Below are 21,010 nucleotides of genomic sequence, written 5' to 3' on the forward strand. Positions count from 1 at the left end.
GGCCATATGGTGTCTTAGATCTTTTTTGCAGCTCTGTATAGCTCCCCCCCCTCAAAACAGGTTCTCTAAGTTGATCTATAAGCAAGCCAGCCAGGCTTTTAGCATAAACTAATGATGTGTATAAACTAAACTGGGTGCCTGGGTGGTTTTTGTTTCTGTTTTAAAATCATGCTTTGATGTACAAATCCAAAAGACCTAAGTAGCAGGCCTTTGTGTGTTGTGCCTTAAAAACTGCTCCCACAAACAGACTCAAAGCAATTATTTATGGCAACACCATTGTCTGCCATCACTGAACAAATGTGTGGAACAAGCTGCTGTGTGTTTTACAAGATTCCCTTGGCAGGAATAAATATGAGGGGACCTCGCCAATAAATGTTCAAGTCATGACTCAACGGCTGAGTTCCAGAATCTCTCTGCAAACCCAAACTCTGTGAACTTACACTTTACTACAGGGTAATGTGTGTCACATAAGCACTGGAAACCCACTAAGACCTAGAAAATAAGGCAGTTGTGATTCAGATCCTACTCTTGCAAGGCATTTTAAGGCAAACATTTTGCAGGTGATTGGTGATCTATTGCAGAATGGCAGTCATTACAGATTCAGAGGCTTGAGATTGCTTTGCCGATCACTTCTGCACCAGAACAACTACGCAGAACATTATAGGATGCAGAGCAAAAACAATGTAACTTGTTGTAAGTCCCAACAAGAGGAAGTATTAAATAGTGGGTGGACATAGCAGACGACACAGTGAAGAAGAAGAAGAAGAAGAAGAAGAAGAAGAAGAAGAAGAAGAAGAAGAAGAAGAAGAAGAAGAGGAGGAGGAGGAGGAGGAGGAGGAGTTTGGATTTGATATCCCGCTTTATCACTACCTGAAGGAGTCTCAAAGCGGCTAACATTCTCCTTTCCCTTCCTCCCCCACAACAAACACTCTGTGAGGTGAGTGGGGCTGAGAGACTTCAGAGAAGTGTGACTAGCCCAAGGTCACCCAGCAGCTGCATGTGGAGGAGTGGAGACACGAACCCGGTTCCCCAGATAACGAGTCTACCGCTCTTAACCACTACACCACACTGGCTCTCACTGATTCTCCAAGTAGCTCTGTTTATTCTCAGGCTGGAACAGAACTGAACTGAAGGGCTCAGCAGCCTGCTTATATAGAACTCAGCTATAAGCAACAGTAACAACTTTCTGTAGTTACCCAATCCCTGAGCGTCACTTTCAATCCCTCATTTGCATGTGCGAACCTGAGTGAGAACTGCAGCAGAATGAACTATATACACACACCCCTAGTGGCCTAGGGTGAGAACTTCAATACATAACAGGAGGTACCTTTCCAATGAGGTGGTTCCTGTTGTGCAGTACCTGCAAGTTAACTATTGTCATTTCTGATTTCAGCAAAGGCCTGGAAGCATCAGGATTCATAAGTGTTCACCCAGAGGCACATGGGACTGACTAGGGAAGTGCCTTTAGGATCAGAGAACGACTAAGATCTACTTTCAAGTAAATATATTTAGACTAGAGATACCTGGCCTCCATCAAAGTAAGACAGCTTACACACAGATTCGCCATTGGTATTAGCAACTTTGGGGAAGCATTGCTTCAGTTTCATCACCCAGACAATTCCCACCCCCTTTTAAACATAATATGGATGGATGGCAGATTAACAACATGATAAAAATGGTGGTAGGGTAATAGCAAATAGAAAGGTCATTTATCAGTACCAGTTTTAGATGTAAATGGTAGAAGAAAAACATTTACCTCCATCTTGGCGCGAGAAGCTCTGAAAAAAGAAAAATACTGGAATCAGTCGTTTTTTCTTCACGTTATGTGCATTTATTTACCTGTATATAAAACTCTTGCATGTTCAAGAATGCTTGGTATACATTACATTAATCATACTTACAGCAGTCCTATAAAGCAGGCCAGCATCATTTTTGCTATATGACAGAGCTTTCTGCGGTTATAGCCATACCCATAATGCACACTCATGTTCATCCAGCCAGTAAATATAAGCTTGTGCTTTGGAAAAGCCCTTTCACAACTATTTTGGGGGGTCCGGGGTATGCTCTGGTTCAGCAGAAGCAGCTTAGTCATGCTGGCCACATGACTTGGAAGCTGTACGCCAGCTCCCTCGGCCAATAAAGCGAGATGAGTGCCGCAACCCCATAATCGTCCGCGACCAAACCTAATGATCAGGGGTCCCTTTACCTTTATTCTGGAATAATGATATTGTGAGAGTATAAGTGATTAGAAGAGGAACTCCGTGTGCACCTGATATATAGTTATTGAAAGCCTCTCCTCTTCCCGGAGGGGAGGTGTTGTGAGCAGGAATCGCTCCCCGCGGTCGCAGGGGTGTATGGCCTGGCCCCTGCGTCACTGGAGCCCTGTGCCCGCATCACGCACCCTAGCTAGCCAATCCGGATGGCTGGGGGAGGGCATGGTTTAGCTGTTTAAAAAGAGCCGCGGGCACATGAGCGCTGCCTTGTTGTTGTGGATTCCTCGGATCACCCTCCCTCCCTCTAGATTCTGCTTCTGCACCTGACCTTGACATGGACCTCGGTTGGTCGCCTTGGTTGTGTAAGGGGCCTGGTAGCAATTTTTTTTTCCACTTGGCAGATTGGCACCACTTGGTTTTTCGCCTACCTCGTAGCAAATTGTCACAACTTTGTAAGGTTTGGCGGTTAGGCATTGGAAAACACGTTGTGTGTCAGAGGGGAGGTTGTGGCCACCACCTACCCCTCCCCTTGAAGGGTATTCCATTAAAGGAATCCGGCGGTCGTGGTTCCTGTCCAATGCCCAGGTGGTGGCTACTTAGGGCCATGGTACGACCCTCCGGTGACTCTAGGGGAAAGCTTCCAGTTGATTTGCACCAACAAGCTCCCCCTACAGGTTGTTAACCCTTGCGTGACTCTCTGCAGAGCGGGCAGGAGTCAAGTATAGTCTGTACGGATCCAGTGCCTGAGCCAATACCACTCACATTCTGTAACCAATAAAGTTGTGGCCTTTTTTTTTTAGCCCATTAACCTAAAATGCTTGTGTCCATGTGTCTTATTTCATCACAAAGCGGGGAGCGGGGCCTCGACTCACAATCTGGTTATTGTGGTGACATTTTGTTTGCAGTTACTCCTGTCATGGGGAGTACTTTGACTCAATGCCAACTGTTAAGTCGTGGGTGGACACTGCAGACGACACAGTGATTTCCAAACAGCTCTTGTTTGTTCTCAGGCTGGAACAGAACTGAGCTGAAGGCCTCAGCAGCCTGCTTATATAGAACTCAGCTACAAAGCAACTGTAACAACTTTCCGCAGTTAACCAATCCCTGAACGTCACTTTACAATCCTTCTTTTGCATATGCGGACCTGAGTGAAAACTGCAGCAGAATGAACTATATACACACACCCCTAGTGGCCTAGGGTGAGAACTTCAATACATAACACCAACGTCTCTATATATGCTGCTTCTCTCGCCCGAGCTGAGCTTGCAAACGGGCAGGCAGCCTGCACCGATCACAGGAAAGGGGTATGAAACCAGTGTCTTCCAATTCACGCCCACCCGCTTCCCTCCACACAGAAAGCAGGGCGATGCTTGTACGCATTCCACACACATGAAGTATTTGAGAATCTGGATCTTTCACATAAATCAATTTTTTTTTTTGTAGAAGGAAGATCAGGTTTTTGAGTACCCTATTCCAGAATACCAGCTACATGATGCCAATGTCAAATAGCAGCATGCAAAAAAAAAAAAAAAAAAAAAATCCAAATAAAACCCACAAACTACTCTACTATAAGCGGCAAGTGTGGAAATGCCCATCATTTTTTCAAAAGAAAAATCTCTCGCTTCAACATCTCACACTTTATTTGTAGATGATCAGGTTGTTGTTTTTTTAAAAAAAAAAATTTAAAAAATGCTTTTACCTTTTGCAAGTCCTCAAAGGATCTCTCTGTTTCTTTTAGTTTCTCTAAGATGATTTTCTCTTTGGCAGATATTTGGGATTCTTCACTTTCTAGTTTTCCTATTTCTTGTTCTAACCTGGAAAATATATCAAATAACGTTTTAGTTGTCTGGGGAAAACATCTCATCTTATGCTCTTTGTTTGGCTTCCTAGCTGAGAAACAAGTTTTTTCGGATGTTCGATTTGCCCACACAGTTCTTACAACCTTTTGTGACAAGTTCTCCATCAAGGCTAATTTAAAAAAAAGGTTAGATGACTCAGTCAGGGGCCAGCTTGCCTCCTGAAAAAAAATGTTAATTTACACAGCCTTGTACATCATTTGGTTTCTTAACGACCAATTCCTAAATGTAATGACTGGCGCCTGATTAACCCATCACAGCTCACAGACATATGCAAGCCAGCATTCAATATTATAGTTAACAATTGATTGATTGATTGATTATTGCATGTCTATTCCACTTTCCTCTGAGGAGGTCTCTCCTGCTCCTCATTTTATTCCCCAAACAATCCTGCAACATAAGTTAGGCCACCCAGTGAACTTCATTGGCTGAGTGAGGATCTGAATGCAGGTTTAGGAGCAATACTACAACTGTGGAGTTCCTTCTTGACCCCAAGAGGTGCCAGGTTAAAAGGTTTCTTGTAGAAGTGGCAGGAAAAGTGATGAAATGCAGTATAACCCACTACCCACGATTGATAAAATTGCTACGGTATTTGTTATCTTCTTTTGTGAATTTCTGGGGGGGAAACAGTAATCAACAGCAATTTCCTTGTGCTATGTACAATGAATGTCTTAGAAACCTAACTTTACTTTTAAAATAAGCACAATGTTGCAATGCAGTACCATAAACAACCTCAGCAGTAATTGGCCGTTGCACAGTAGACATACCTTTTGTTTGTACTTGGAATAAAGCCTTTAAAAACATTGTACTGTACAGATCCTTCCTTCCTCCTCTCCTGTCTTGTAATTGTCACCAGACACCTGACAAGGAAGCCGTTTCCTTGTTTTTGTCTCTTGAGTGCATTGCAAGCCCAAATCTCAAACACGAGTAGCAATCAGGCCAAACAATCCAAGACGGAGCTCAGAGACTGATTCAGACTTGGAGAGTACCCGAGCGAGGAACAGGGCAATGGGCAGCATGCGAAATAGATTTATACCTTTGCTGCTCTGCAGCCAAACAGTTTCCAGGGTGGTCCACGATCAGATACAAAACAACAAAACCCCTACTGCAAAATCAAATTACACTGGAAAGCAGCCATTAAAACAGTTTAAAGCTCAACCATACTGGGGGAAGAAGAAAACTTTTGCCTAGTGTTGAAAAGCCTTTCTGGGAGGCAAACTCCATATGCAAGGTGTCACCGCTGAAAAGATTTCTCCCCTGATCACCTCCCACCATACATCAGTTGATCATGCCACACAGAGAAAAGCCTTCACTGATGATCTCAGCACATAGACGGGATGATATGGGAGCAGGTGGTCTTTCAAGTGCCCAGCTCCCAAGCTCCAGGGAGCTTTAAAGCAAGGATAAGGAAACTCTGGCAACTCCATATGTTGCTGGATTACAACTGCCATCCACCCTGATGTCAGGACAGGTATCAGGAGTGGACCAGCAATAACTCACACAGTGTTATTCAAAGAAACAAACAGCACAGGAGGCCAGGCCTGGCGAGCACAGCAACTCTTCCCAATAGATCTTGGCCCAAGGAGGCTGTTGTGAGGAATGAAAGTCTCTGCCTCTCCACAGCTCCCTAAGTCTCTCCCCCCCCCCCCCAGGGTCCTTCCCAAGCAATCTAAGACTCTGCTGCCTTGTCTTTGCTCTGCCCTCTTCATACCTCTCCGGGTTCTGGGAGACCGGTGTGTGTGTGTGTGTGTGTGTGTGTGTGTGGAGAGGAGCAGGTCACAGCAGGAGGGGGAGACCCCCTGGCTTCTTCAGCAGCCTGCCTCATCTCTGCCTCTGGCCCAGCCTCTTCTTCTGCCTCTGATTCTGGACTGCTCTCTGCCACAGCCCCTTCCTGCTCACCAAACCCTGTTACCTTTTCAGCTTCTGTTACCTCCTCCTCCTCCTCCTCCTCCTCCTCCTCCTCCTCCTCCTCCAAGTCTGCACCCTGTTTCTTCAGTGTCATTCACATCGCAGTTATTTCAAAATTGATGGCTCCTGTGAAGAGTGCCATCGCACAAAAGTGTTTTTTGATGGCTCGCAATACTGTTGAATTAGCACTCAGTCGAAGAACCAGGACTCTAGCCTTATCCCTTTGGCAGATGAAGAATGTAAGGACTTTATATACTAGACGGCATTTGTCCATGGTGGAGTAACCCTTCTTAGAATATTCCTTGGTTTGAAATTGACATAAATCCTCTTAGATGGATTCTATCTCCCCAAGACCCTTTAAGCAACTGTGGCGTCCATGCTTTGCTTTCCCATGTCATCCGGCTTAGCCTCTCTGGCTTAAGGCTCCTGCTTTTGTCTTCAAAGCCAGGATTGCTTTGTTATCTACTTGTGTAGTTGTCTGTGAGAAAATATAACGCGTAACTTTCCCTGTCTTTTCCATTTCCACAGAAGAAGAGTTTGGATTTGATATCCCGCTTTATCACTACCCGAAGGAGTCTCAAAGCGGCTCACATTCTCCTTTCCCTTCCTCCCCCACAACAAACACTCTGTGAGGTGAATGGGGCTGAGAGACTTCAAAGAAGTGTGACTAGCCCAAAGTCACCCACCAGCTGCATGTGGAGGAGCGAGGACGCAAACCCGGTTCACCAGATTACGAGTCTACCACTCTTAACCACTACACCACGCTGGCTCCAGAACCACTGGCCATCTTTTATTCTGTAAAAGCTTTTGATTCCACGCTGGTCAGTTCCTCCCAGTCCTAAATCTACAGGGTTGTGAGCCGATTCAAATGTTGTATTTCTGCACGCACATTGCATAAATTGGTAACACACGGACTGGACTTAACCAGAATGGAATAATGAAATCCAAAACTCCAAAGGGTCTCCCAGTTAACATACAAGAGCCATTTGTTACCCTGTGTTACTGGTGAACCCTCCTTATGATCCATTTACAAAACAGGAAAGCATATACAGTCGTAACTTGGTTATTGAACGGCTTAGTTGCCGAACAAATTGGCTCCCGAATGCAGCAAACCTGGAAGTAAGTGTTCCAGTTTGTGAACGTTTTTCAGAAGCCGAACTTCCGGAGCAGCTTGCGCTTCGAGTGCAAGAAGCTCCTGTGGCCAATCGGAAGCCACGCCTTGGTTTTCGAATGGTTTCAGGAGCCGAACGGACTCCCGGAACAGATTATGTTCAAGAACCAAGGTACCACTGTACATCAAGAGGGTGAATTGGCTTTTAGTATTCAAGGAGTTTGTTGTCACTGGCAAAGATAAGGTTCAGGACAATCCCCTCAGAAACTTCGGTCTCTTAGCCCCTATGCTGCTCCAGCATAACAAAACTGCATTCTACGATCCCAAAGCCTGGGAGTTCTCCCCTTTTCTCTTAGCAAACGGATGCAATCTTTTAAAAAAATGGGCTCCAGACCACCCTCCTTTTTAATTCCATTTAGGGAAATTAGTTTTGATAAAGAAGTGGGAGGCCTGCTCAGTGTGGAGGACCACTCTGGGAATTGATGAGCCCTAGGGCTATTGCTGGCTTTCAAATTTCATTAATCTTATTAACGCAGATTGTTTTTTGCTACCCTCATTAAAACGGAATTGTAATTGCTAAACCAAGGTTTGCAGCCACATTGCACTTGAACTGCTATCTGTTCTTGGTGGTGATATTAGTAGTTCTGAGAGCTGGAGACCATCACGAACCATTGCTGGCTTATATTCGCCCTGTGTTAAAATCATTAATAATTTTGAAAGTAAATATTAATGCATATACCTATGGACAGTTATAACCAGTGATTTTTTTTTTAAAGGGAAAAACAAAACAAAGCGGCACTCACCATTAAGTTGCTACAGTAAGTGCCACACTTCAAACATTTTTTTTTGGGGGGGGGAGTGTTAATACTGCGTACCTTTGTGTACCCCGGGAAAAAGCACTGGTTATAACTAACTAAATTAAAACCGACATCTCTACCCATTTCTGATACTAACTTACACCTGCTGCAGTTCTAAAGTGTAGGGTGTGGGGAACCCTGATTTTTCTTTTAATACGCTGAGGACCTGGCATTTTGTGCACTATAAATAGAGCAAGTAGCAGCAGGACATGGAAATAATTTTAAAGAATTTGCATCATCCGCCTTCAGTACTGTATATGCCATGAATATAACAGAAGGCAGCCTATTTCAAAAACAGGAATTCTGCATTTGCAACAAAACACAGTCAGAATTACGGAGCTCGTTTCTAATGCACGACAACAGGGGTGACCCTCGTCAGCAGGATTAAGTAGGTGTCTATTGAGTTAAAGCGTTTGAAATTAGGACGGAAGGCACAGAACATAGGAAGAGTCCTGCTGGGTCAGGCGAAAGGTTTATCTGGTCTAATGTTCTGTTGTGTTCTGCCAGTGGCCTATGGCAAGCTCACAAGCTGAGTGCAGCATCACTCTCCCCACCTGCAATTTTCAGCAACTGGCACCCAGAATACTGCGCGATATAGTGGAAAGGGAGCATAGCATAGCTGTCAAGTTTCGGATTTGAAAATAAGGGATCAGCAGTCTCACTTATCCCGGGGACAGTCACATGTCAGTGGTGGGCGGAGCCAGAAGCAAAAATGGGTGGAGCAGCAATGTAAACTCCAAGCGGGCTCGGGCTCAGAGCGGAGCATAGAGGAGGGCAGCCAGCAAAGAGGAGGGCAGCCATGTGCTCCGCGCAATGGAGCCCCATCGTCTTCTTGTCTGATCCCATCAAAACAGGACAGGAAGCAGCAGCTGCTCAAAGGCAGCCAGGCTCCGCCCACCAGCTAACCCTATTGGCCAGCTGAGGGGCTCGCCGGCAACGGATAGGGGCTGATGCAGGGGGAGGAATACACCCCCCTGTAAGCACGGGAAACGGCTCCCACTTGCTTTGAGGGCTGAGGCTTTTCTCTCCAAGTAGGCGAGGTCTTCCCACCCAGTCCCTGGCCAGCAGGGGAGGAGCTGCTTCCATTAAAAACGGGAAATTTAAGGGAAATAAAAAATAAGGGAGAGCAGCAGGAAACTGCTTGAAATAAGGGAGAATCCCGGGGAAAACGGGATACTTGACAGCACTGGAGCATAGCCACTGTGGCTAATAGCATGCTGTGCAAAGGAAATGCATTGAGTGGCTGGCGCAATGCATCACATTCTGCTTACTCCGGACTAGCACCACTTTGCTGGACACGAATTTAGACTTGCACCGTTATCTGTAGCAGCAAAACCAGGTTTGCGATCAACGGAGAGTTGCAGCCAACTCCAGTTCCACAACGAGGGGGGCATGAATGTAAGAAGAATCTCCTGGATCAGACCAGTGGCCCATCTAATCCAGCATCCTGTTCACAAAGTGGCCGATCGGATGCTTATGGGAAGCACAATATCGGGACCCGATACATGCATTCTATGCACACACACTGGTAGATATGGCCCTGAACATCTTAGCACAAAATTGTAAGTGATGCTGGGAAATCTATGATCGTTCTCCTGGCGTTTGTTTGTTTTTTAGTGGACAATGCAGGCATGCAAGGACCACGTATTTGAATAATAACACTGGACGTAGAGGGTGCTTAACTATTTCCTCTCAGTTTTTGAGAACAGGTTCAATTCTGATCACAGAGAGACCATGGGGAAAAGGGTACCTCCTCCTCCTCCTGTATAGCCTTCAAGCCTGTCTTTCCCTTTTTTTTTAAAAAAAGAAGAGGGCGTGTGAAGCCAACAAAGTCCATGTATGAGCAGGATCACTTCTGCTGGACCATTGAAATTTGCCCTCCTGCTCCTCTCCTCACGTGCCTCAAATCTATTCTAGAAGGTTGAGGGTGATGGGTTTTTATTACGCTTATTAACTATATTTTATCCACCTACAGACCCACATTTGTGGGTTGAGACAAATGGCTCAGCTTACATTTAAGAGCTTGTGGCTGAGCAGAGTTTAAATCCCATCTTAAGCAGTTTAATTGAAAGCATAGGAATTAGTCATTAGTTAATTTCTCCTTTTTCGATACCCTGTTTATCAAAGAATCAGGTTACTGGCTGAAAAGTAAGTTTAAAACAGTCAAGCATTCATCCTTAGCGGCAACGGTGGTAAAAATATATGCAGCTAAAATCCTTGTATTTACAGCAAAAACAGTCTCAGGCATCTACCTGACAAGAGAGAGGGCGAGAGTGAGGAACAGGAACTATTTCTTTGCTGCTTCCCTCCCAGGAGATAAGGGGAAATGACATCACATGGAGTCTTCTCTATCAGTTATGTTTCTATGATCTGAGTCTGTCTCTCAGCAATACAGCTCTATGGTCTTAACCCCTTCTCATGCTAACTAGCAAGAATATGCACTGTTAGATTTGACTGCAAAATCTTTCACAGGTGAAACTTCCAGAGCAGATTAGTGTGTGTGTGTGTGTGTGTGTGTGTGTGTGTGTGTGTGTGACAATGGAAGTTCTGCTCCATAAGCAGAAGTCATTCAGGTTGCACAATGACTTAGTTGGTACAAGCCCAGGAGTTTAATAACAGATCTCATAACTTTACATTTAGTGTGTCCCTTAGGTACATACTTCAGATGCAATACATGAACTATAAGGAGGGGGGATAGTTCCAGTATTGTTGGAATGCTACACTGAAATCATGTTGAAGAAGAACTCCTGGAGATAGTTTGAAGTCAAATTCATATGGAAACTGAATGGCTACAACTTTGAAGGCATCTGTAAAGTTATATTCTTTCCTTTTCACTCCCTCAGTCTCTATTGCTGTTATCTTGGAAGTACAGCAGGGAAGAAATAGTAAAAGGAGCCAGCACCTTCCATACTTCTCAAAGAAACACTAGCAAAAGCTGGTTGCCCTTTGACATGGAGAGAACGCAAGATGCAAAGCCTTTAGCGTTGCTTCCGGACATAAGCAATAGCTCATTAGAGCAGGATGACTGCATTCAGTGAACCAAGATGACCTGTGGCACGAAAGGAGCAGAGACCTGTAAGCATTTTTTTTTAATGGTTTGGAAAATAAAAAATAACAAAGGAACTCATCACGCTGACCACCAAAGCATTCCCTGAAGCATTGTGAATATGCCAGTGAGCTCAGAAAAAAAGCCGGATTCTTCATTCTCTGGTGCTATAAATTAATGTACTTACTAGTCTACTTGTACAACAGTTATATGCACTGTATCAAACTTTTACTGCAATGGTTCCCCCCACAGAATCTTGGGGATCATTGCTGGGTGAAGTTGCTGAGAATTTTCCATTAGCTCCTGTCACAGAACTGCATTTCCCAGGATTTCCCTGTGAGAGGGAATGGCCATTAAATCAGATACACTTCTGCAATACATACCTACCCATTATTTCATTTTCATTTTCCTTAAACAAATATTTAAACCAGAGAGATCTGAATGTATTTGCTAAATGTAGGTATTGAAACGGAATGTGTTTTTTTAAAAACAAAACAAAACAAAACCACAAACCCACAGTTTTCACAATTTAGTTTGCCTTTGATTCTAACACCCTCATTGCGATTCTCTGTTTTTTACCTGAAAGTCAAGTTCTATCGAATTCAGTTACTGTCTTTCAATTTATCCTGTGCTTGTTTGTTTTCTTTTGATGGGGTGGCAATCCCAAATCATACACTTCATATTAAATGGCAGAAGCCAACCAATGAACTCCAAGGTAACAAAGCAAAATGGCATTGGATAGGGAAAAAAATGTTGTGCAAAAAAAATGCAGCGCTTGGAAGAATATTAAAAATGTACCAGCTCTTCATTGTTGTTCAAGCTGAAAGCAAACTCCAGATGTTACTTTAAGTGAGCATCACACCAGATGCAAAAACCTGATTTTGTGATCCTAAGAAAAAGAGCTCCCCTTCTTTCCTTCCTTCCTTCCTTCCTTCCTTCCTTCCTTCCTTCCTTCCTTCCTTCCTTTCCAAGGGAAAATGTATGAAAAGCTCACTCCTGACAGATTGCCTCTCACTGCTGATCTTTTAGATGCACCCAGCTGTGCCGCTGCTGCTTTCACACCCAAAAGCATGGGGGAAGGGATATTCCTTTCTGCAAAAGCAGAAGCAGGGCCCTTGCTGTCTGTGGGTGGTTGCATGCTGTACAATGCACATGCACAATAAAAATAAAAGAGCTGGTCTTTGCTTCCATCTCCTCTCACCTCTGGGCAGCTTCCTTTTGCCAGAAGATGCTTTAGAAAGATGCCCATCAGGGGTCCCCCCTTTTTTTGATGAACTGGCAGAAGACTCTTACCAAGAGTGCTAAACTTTCCCAAAGCACTGGGAGTGAAGCTCCATGGTGATACAGCATGGTACAGCATCACTTTGACTAGGGCTTGTAGGTATAATATGGTGAATTTCACACCCCTACAACCAGAACTGTTCTGGGGGATTTCAGTCCTCCTTCCTCTGTCTACCCTGCAAAATTTGAGTCAGCGCTACTAACTAATTTTTAGGTCAGCAATAAAGAAGCAGAGTGTAGAAGGAGCAAGCAGGAACTCCAACAGCCAATACTTCTGTCTCTGATCCCTCACACTCCAAGATGCTTTCAATATCCTTTCTGTCCCCATTTCTCTCTCTTAGAGCCGAATGCTCCACCCTATCGTGAGCAGAAAAATTGGGGTGCAACATTTTCAGCAAATACCCTCCATTATCAGAAATAATTCTATCCAGAGAAATTTAGGCCCAGTTAATCCTAAATAAAACTATATTGGTAGTTTAAACTGGTGGATGAAGGAAATAATAGCTTAAGGTGGAAGGACTGGCAGGAATGGGGGGGGGCACCACTGCTTCCTTCAACAATATAATTGAAGGCATCCACATGTGCTGGAAATTCTCAAGCCATGGTGGCAATATTGGGGATGTGCATCACTCAATATTCTCCAGGTGTCGTCATCCCACCCTTAAATTCTCCAATACTTCAGGAGAGGAGGGAGTGTGAGAAAGAAAATTCTCAGAATTTCTCAGAAAAAATGTTGCTTCCAACTTCAAAGTCATCTCCATACGATTTTGTTGCTCAGAATGGTGTTATTTTCTGAAGACTGGATCCTAGGCCATGGGGAACACCATTCTGCTTTGATTTAGTCACAATTCAAATGACCGAAATTCAATTCCAATTGCATCATTTATTAGTAAACGTTGACAATCAGCAAGACAGCCTGGAACGTCTCCAGAATGAAGACCCATTAATTCAGCAATCTTATCTTGAGAGAAAGAATGGTGCAAACAGGCCCTGCTCCTTGTTTAAGATGGCTTTAGTCCATGTGAACTCATGCCTCGATAGTCATTCCTTTGATAACTGTTCAATATCTTGAGAAGAACATCAACGCATGTGACCGAACTTATCGGCATCTTTGTATCTCCCATGAAAACATTGCATTCCAAGGTTTTAAATACCGGTATATCTTGTTAACAGCACCCTCAAAGCGTTGAAGGGTTTTCTCAGCACTTTCCCATTGTGAATGACTTTTAAGTTCAATTCATCTGTGATAGAAGCCTAGCTAGCTTTTGTTGCGTAGTTATAGTCACAAAAGCACAGTCACCAGGAAGTAATGCATCAGCCACCACTTAAAAATGCACTCTCAAGTCCCAAGGGTAAAATATTGCATTATGTAGAGGAGAAAGTTCAGTAGGGCCAACTGTTCCTGAGGATAAACTGTATAAACAGTTATACTCAGTCCCAGTTATACTGGTCTGAAGGGACATTATGCAGCAAAGCAAGTCAGCAGCTGATCAGTGCCTGTATGGGAGACTCCCTTGATGGAATAATGGTGGGGTATAAATATAAATGTTTCAAAAACAAAACATAAATGGTGCTTTGTTTTAATGCCTTCTATTTTTTAAAAAAGTAATATTTTATTCTTTTTCCATATTGAAAGTTATATTTGTTACTCAACAATTATACTCCAAATCAACAAAACTAGTGACTTCCTGCTCACCCAACACCAGTGTTTATAACCCAAATTACATACAATTATGCTGTTAAATTTCCGTCTTATCTAATTCCACCCTCTCTAACATGCTTCTTAACATATTCTGCTATTTTCTTACACCTCAAACCTCTTCTAGATCAAATTCATCTGCTTCAGGTTCATTTGTATGTGCAAATGCCTTTTCTGTACAGCAAAAAAGGGGGGGAGCCTTGGACCACCCTGCCATCCCATGTCTCAGCCACATGTGATAATCTAACTTCTGAGGATGAAAGATTCAGTCTGTTTAGATGTGCTCATCTGTAAGCCTGGTCATTTCCATTTCTGCATTGTTCCGCATTTTTATTTTAAAAGCATGCAAACGTGGCTTTTTTTGTAAGCATTTTTATCATAAATGCTTACATTTTGCACATTTCCCCTAGCTAACAACTGTAGTGTATCACAAAATTAAGAGAGGGTAGCTGGATTCTTTCCCCATTCTTTTCTAAAGGGGTGAGATTCAGGACTGTTCACTTAAAAATGCAGATTGAACAATTCACCTAACAAAATCCTTAAGCCTCTTTCCTACTCAATGGCATCTCCAAAGTACTCATTTGTGTGTGTGTGTGTTTTTAACCTGCCTCTCAGTGTAATGAGTGGTTTTTCTGCCCTGCAAGCCAACCCTATCCCCAAGAGCAGGTTCATTTCCTATTTTAAGGAAGTAAATAGTTGGGATGTAAATATTATTCTTCCTAAAATAAATCTATTGTTTGGAATAGCTGAATACAGACAATGGTACGATGTACCTGTGAGCGTAGCATTGCCTGTCGATTTGCACTCCAGTGTCCATTGCTCACCCCACCCCCATCCTCCTCTTTCCCCTTTTCTTTCTAATGTCTCAACAAATCTATTGTTTGGAATAGCTGAATACAGACAATGGTACGATGTACCTGTGAGCGTAGCATTGCCTGTCGATTTGCACTCCAGTGTCCATTGCTCAAGATGCCTCATTGAAAATAATTAAGCCCATACCCTCCAACCTAAGGAAAAGTGGGACATTCCAGGATCAAATCAGAAACCAGGATAGCTTCTGTAAATCTGGGACTGTCCCAGGAAAATAGGGACGCTTGGAGGGGCTGACAGTTTGGTGGCCCATGAGAACAACCAAGGTAGAATCAATACCCTGCAGTTTTCAGCAGCCAGAAACATCATAACCAGACACTGGAGAGACCTGTCAGGAGCAAGAATGGACCAATGGTACCAAATAGTATGGGAAACAGCCTTACTAGAAAAATTAACCAATAAGCTGAAACTGACACAGGGACAAATAGAAGAAAACGCCTTCACCCCAATATGGCTCCCCTTTATCACATACACAGCCCAACAAGATAATGACAAAAACCCACCAACAGCATACAAATCAATATGGCTAACCTGATCCAAAACACCCACACACCCCACCCATACATGAAAACAAAGACCACCACAGCCAACCACAAATGAACAACAACACCCTAGGCCAACCCCAATCTCTCCTACCACCAAAGGAACACAAGCGAACAGCAGAGAACCTGCACAAGCAATGCTGACACCAAACTCCACATATATTAAGTAAAATAGAAACATCATCACCCACCCCGCCCCCCACCCATCTCTCCACCCCCATCCTCCTCTTTCCCCTTTTCTTTCTAATGTCTCAACAAATGAAACTGATTTGTAAAAATGATACATGGAAAAAAAATACGAGAGAGAGACATTGCACATACTTTGTAAATCAAGAAATCTTTAATAAAAATACATTTTAAAAAAGTACCCTACGGTTTTACTGCTCAGATCAGTAAAATAATGGCCAGCTAAAAATACCAAGCAAAAACACACAGCTGGATTTTTTTTTTTTAAATTAAGAACGTAAGACGAGTCTGTTGGATCAGGCCAATGGCCCATCTAGACTAGCATCCTGTTCTCATAGTGGCCAACCAGATGCCTATGTGAAGCCTGAGAGCAGGGTATGAACACATCAGCACCCTTTCTACCTGCAATTCCCAGAAACTGGCATCCAACAGTGGAGGTACAACACAGTCATCCTAGCTAGTAGCTACTGAAAGGCTTATTCACACACACGAAATTTGTCTAATCCTCTTCCAAAGCCACCCAAGTTGAACTCAAGACAAGGGCGGGTCTCTCTCCCTCTTGCATCTATGTGGAGCCATCCCTTCCAAAGAACAGCCCAGAGAATCAACAACAGCATCCTGCTTCCCTTCCACTAACTTGAGCTTTCCTTAGAGTTTCTGGACGTCAACCTTTTTTCTAACGCAATTTCTCATGTGATAAAAATTTTCTGCTTTCATTAAAAGCCGTTTCATTCCAGTGGGACAACAATTCCAAGGTTATTCCAAGTGCTCTTGTCCCTTGCAAATCAAGCCAATCAGGAAGCTCCACGATTCGCCGACACTGTGCGCCATTTACTGTTTCCACCCTTCAGTGTTTCCTGCCATTGTTCTTACAAATGCCTCTGAAATGAGTGTGATGTGTCAGTTCTCTTGAGTTGCCGCCCTTACCTTCGGTTAGGGGGATTTTGGGAGGCTATTTCAGAGGAAGTGAAACCGAAAAGCTCTTGGCTTCTCTTTCAATGTGGCTTTAGGCTGCCATTTCCCAGGACCAGCGGCAGATTCTGGGAAGAGAGGCTGGCAGTGATTAATGAATGGAAGAAGCCAGCCAGCCAACACTTGTTCCTTCTCCTGCCTATGCTCAGACAGATGAGAATGAAAGCTGGCTGTCAAAAGATGAATGGAATTTGCCTCCTTATCAGTAGAAAGTGCTGAAGGGAAGTGGCATGCAGCTCTCAAGTTCAGAATTTTAATATGAGCTGCTCTGTCTTTCTGAGTGCTTCCAGACTGTTTGCTTTTATTTGGGTGGGATTCAATCATATGCTGGAATCAGGTTGCATCCCACCAGTCAGACTTTTTGCAATAAGGAAAGTGATGAGGAAAGACACTGGAAACAGTAGGCTAACCATTGCCTAACATAACACCACTACCACCACCAATGTGTCACCCATCTGTCTGGGTTACCCCAGCCACTCTGGGGTGCTTCCAACAAAACACAGATATTTTGCTAATTATAATGCTGGGGCTTCCTGGAAATGAGTCCTTGCCAACCCCCCCTCCCCTGCTTTTAGACCTTACTAGTAGGTAGCCGCGTTGGTCTGCCATAGTCAAAACAAAATAAAACAAAAAAATCCTTCCAGTAGCACCTTAGAGACCAACTAAGTTTGTTCTTGGTATGAGCTTTCGTGTGCATGCACACGCATGCACACGAAAGCTCATACCAAGAACAAACTTAGTTGGTCTCTAAGGTGCTACTGGAAGGATTTTTTTATTTTATTTTGTTTAGACCTTACTGTTCATGATGGTGATTTCAATAATAAAATATTGATTTTCTTTTTCTTTTCTTTTTTTAAAAAGGCATTGTGCTGTGTGCCTTGGTTCTACAGCGTATTCATTTTAGTGACAAGTGAAGACACACCTTTTTGTCAGGCTTTTAGAGGTGGAGAGGTGTGATGGGTGAAGTCATTTCTAAACACGACACTGCCACTGTATTAATGCCATAGATATTTTATGTGAATTTGTTCTAATGGTTTTATTATGTGTTGCTTTTTTATTTTGTTGTACACCGCCCTGTGACTGTGGTACTGTTGGGTGGTGTAACCATAAATACATAAAGGTTGCCTGGTCTGCTAATGACAGCTAGACAATCAGGCGACATTAAGCCGTGTCTGCACTGGGTTAGGCCATGGCGTAGCATGGGTTTCCAGTGCCCGGGGCCCCATGGAAGGGTTGGGTGGGAGGAAGGGAAACAGGCAGAGTATGCATGCGCATTCAACTGCCTAACAGAGTCCGCATCACCCAGGAGATTGCAGCCACAGAGATAAGAAAAGAAGAGTCGTTCCATTGTCTGGAGAGGTCACTTCCTTGTTTGCATGGATAAGCTGTTTTTAACAGAGCCCAGCAACCGAAATGTGCAACTGTATTGAACCAGCACCTAACAATTTTGCACTCAGGGGGCAACCACCTCTGTTCCCCACCACACTATGCCACTGGGGGCCAGACTTAGACCAACGGGTGTCAGACCAGGAAAAGTGTACTTTACTTCCAAAGCCATCTAAGTCAGAAGCTGTACATATCAACGGTTGCAAAGACAGGAAATAGGGGTTTTGGAGGAGCATTTCTGATCCTTTGCTCACATCAAATGAAGCTAACTCAAGCTGAGTCATAACTGTCTCATTTCCAGATGGCTTTCAAGCCAGAAGTAAGGACAGCATGCTTAACAGGCATCACAGCGTCAACTTAGGAAAACAAAACAGCAACCGCACAGATAACGGCAGAAAATCCCCTGTTGCCTCATGGGATGCTGGAATCAAGAGGACTGAGCTGTGGGAAGCAAAGAGATTTCACACTGGTTTCTTTCTCAGCATTTCCAGTAAGAGTCAGCTGACGACTTCCTGCATGAACGGGTTGGGTCTCAGTCAAGTCGGGTGAAATGCTTCACCCCGAGGGGCCTTCAGAACAGTGTGGAAGTTCCAAGAGTGGGAGAAGAAAAGGAAAAAAGAAAATCCCAGCCATCTGGACGGTTTCAATCTGAGGGGTTAAAAAAATCAAGGCAAGAGCAGCACCTGCAACCCAGACATTTGGCAGAGACCTAAAAGGGATTTTGCATGAAATAGTTTATGGCTGGATCATGTGTAGAACTCCTGACCAGTCATTTCCAGATATCAGAAAGACTGATCTGTAAATTTAAGGCGCACCAAAGATTTCCAAGCAACCATTGTCGCTGCTTCTAACCCAGCACTGTACTCAGAAAAGTATTTTGAATTCCCTGAGCCTTTGCAGAAAAGGCAATGGAATATACTCGAAGTCAGGAGTGAATTTCATGCTCTTTATTCAGCTCATAGTAGCAAGGAATGAGTCTTTCCCCAAAACGTCTGTGTATATACATTATTTACACAATGGGCCCCATGTGATTGGTTAATTCAGGGCTACTCCTGAAGGCCAATCAGGTCACTGATTCACTTCCACCTGGAGCTGGATTGGGTGGCTCCTACAGACCAATCAGACTGCTGCATTCTGGATCCTATTGTTCTAGGACCAATCAGACTGCTGCATTCTGGATCCTATTGTTCTAGGACCAATCAGACTGCTGCATTCTGGATCCCATTGTTCTAGGATTCAGCTCAGTACATAACAGGCAAGAAGCAAACCATTTCCCTCCCCTTTGAATGTTTACACCAGTGGTGGCCAACTCCCAAGAGACTGCAATCTACTCACAGAGTTAATAACTGGCAGTGATCTACCCCCTTTTTTGGGGTTCAAGTCAAAGTTGTTGAGCTTCTTTTAGGAAGGAGGAAGGCCCATTTTTGGGGGGTTTGGGTCAAAATTGTTGAGTTTTTCAGGGAGGAGGTAAAATGTTGAGCTTTTTAAAGGGGAACCACAGTTGTTCAGCTTTTTGGGGGGAGCCAATGATCTACCAGTGATCTACCACAGATGTCCAGTGATCTACCGGTAGATCACGATCTACCTGTTGGACGTGCCAGGTTTACACCATTCAGGTCAGGCCTGTATGACTTCCGACCGGTGCTATTTTTCTAGAGAAAGAGGTGCCGGAACTCACCATGAACACCTTCCTTGTTCTCTAATAATGACAATGGTGCCCACCTGAGAGGTGCTGGAACTGAGTTCTGGCTGAAAAAAAGAGAGGCTTGCTTCCGACCCCCCATGCTGAATTCAGTCCACCATCAGCTACGTAAACAGAAATTCACTCTCAACAATTACAATAATTAATTACTAAACTATGATCAATAAAAACAACCACAAGCCACAATGCATAAAATACCACCATACAAAACCATGTAAAAGGATCAAATTGAGAAAGACACACAATTTATAACATCATTAAAAAAACAAAACAAAACCTGACTCCAAAATCTGTTCTGTTTTCCCCAACCCTCCACGGAAACTTTAGGGGTGCACATGAGGGAATAATAATAATAATAATAATAATAATAATAATAATAACAACAACAACAACATTTTGTGGCATCTATTTGCAAATATACAAGCTGGTAATGGCTATTTGGGTGTTTTCCTGCGCCACCCCCAATTTGTGTTCAAGTGGGAAGATTAATCGGGCACCTGCCTCATATTAGGTCAGATATTTGTCCATGGAGCTCAGTACCAACCTGGCATGAGCCCTTTTGGGTATCAGACAAAGGTCTGTTATATCATTCAGTATATAAATCTTGTACTCTACTGATGACTTGTTTACATACTTGAACTATATCTGCGAGAAACAGCTCTTGCAAAAGTTGTGGCAATGCATTAGGTCAGAGGTTTTCAACCTTTTTCGGTCCACGGCTCCTTTGACCAACTATATTCTTTCTGCGGCTCCCCTGTGGGGCTCAGGAGCCCAGTTATGTCAGCCCTTGCCTGCAGAGCTGGCAGCCTCTCACCCTTTCTGAACACCACCCCCCTTGGGATGTGTTCCCTCAGCCTCCTCTCTTCTCCCCTCCTTGGGAGTCCTTTGGGCAGCTGCAGCGTCCGCCCCTGAGTCCCAAAGAGAGGTGCCTCCTCACACTGCCCCACAGGGGCCCAGGAAGCACCCCCTGGCCAGCCCCAGAGGCACCATTTGCCTGCAGAGCTTGTAGCCAGGGCTGCTGCAACAAACAGCTGTGTAAGCCTTGGGGAGGCAGACACATGAGAGGGCATCAGAGGAGAGAGGGAAGGAATGGGGGACAGAGGCCAGTGTTGCCCGCAGCACCCCGGACCATCATTCAAGGCAGTGGCGTTACGAGGGGGGCGATGGGGTCGGGCCGACCCAGTTTCTGGGGGAGGGTGGTTAAAATTGGGCCGGGCCGGCCCCGCCGGTGGGCCCCGAGCAAGCCACGGAGCGAGGAGCCTCGCCCCGCAGCCTGCTCACAAACCTGCTCCGCGGCCTGCGAGCAAGCCATGGAGTGAGGCCGCTCCACCCCGGGGCCCACCCGCCGGTGTCAATATGGGGCTGCAGCTGCATGCTGCTC

At 44.3% G+C, this 21,010-nt stretch overlaps 1 protein-coding gene across 4 annotated transcripts in view; it reads right to left on the reverse strand.

The window, feature by feature from the left end:
• Nucleotides 1-21,010, reverse strand: part of PALM2AKAP2 (PALM2 and AKAP2 fusion) — a 238,021-nt gene that overhangs the window by 134,172 nt on the left and 82,839 nt on the right. For all 4 annotated transcript variants that reach the window (XM_033173325.1, XM_033173327.1, XM_033173326.1 and 1 more), the window contains exons 4-5: nt 3,913-4,027; nt 1,757-1,778 (exon numbers count right to left, since the gene is read on the reverse strand). In XM_033173325.1, the coding sequence (XP_033029216.1) occupies nt 1,757-1,778; nt 3,913-4,027 (137 nt within the window). The remainder of the gene's footprint in view (nt 1-1,756; nt 1,779-3,912; nt 4,028-21,010) is intronic.

This window comes from Lacerta agilis, chromosome 16, assembly GCF_009819535.1.
Source record: "Lacerta agilis isolate rLacAgi1 chromosome 16, rLacAgi1.pri, whole genome shotgun sequence".
In the NCBI taxonomy this organism is placed as follows: Eukaryota; Metazoa; Chordata; class Lepidosauria; order Squamata; family Lacertidae; genus Lacerta; species Lacerta agilis.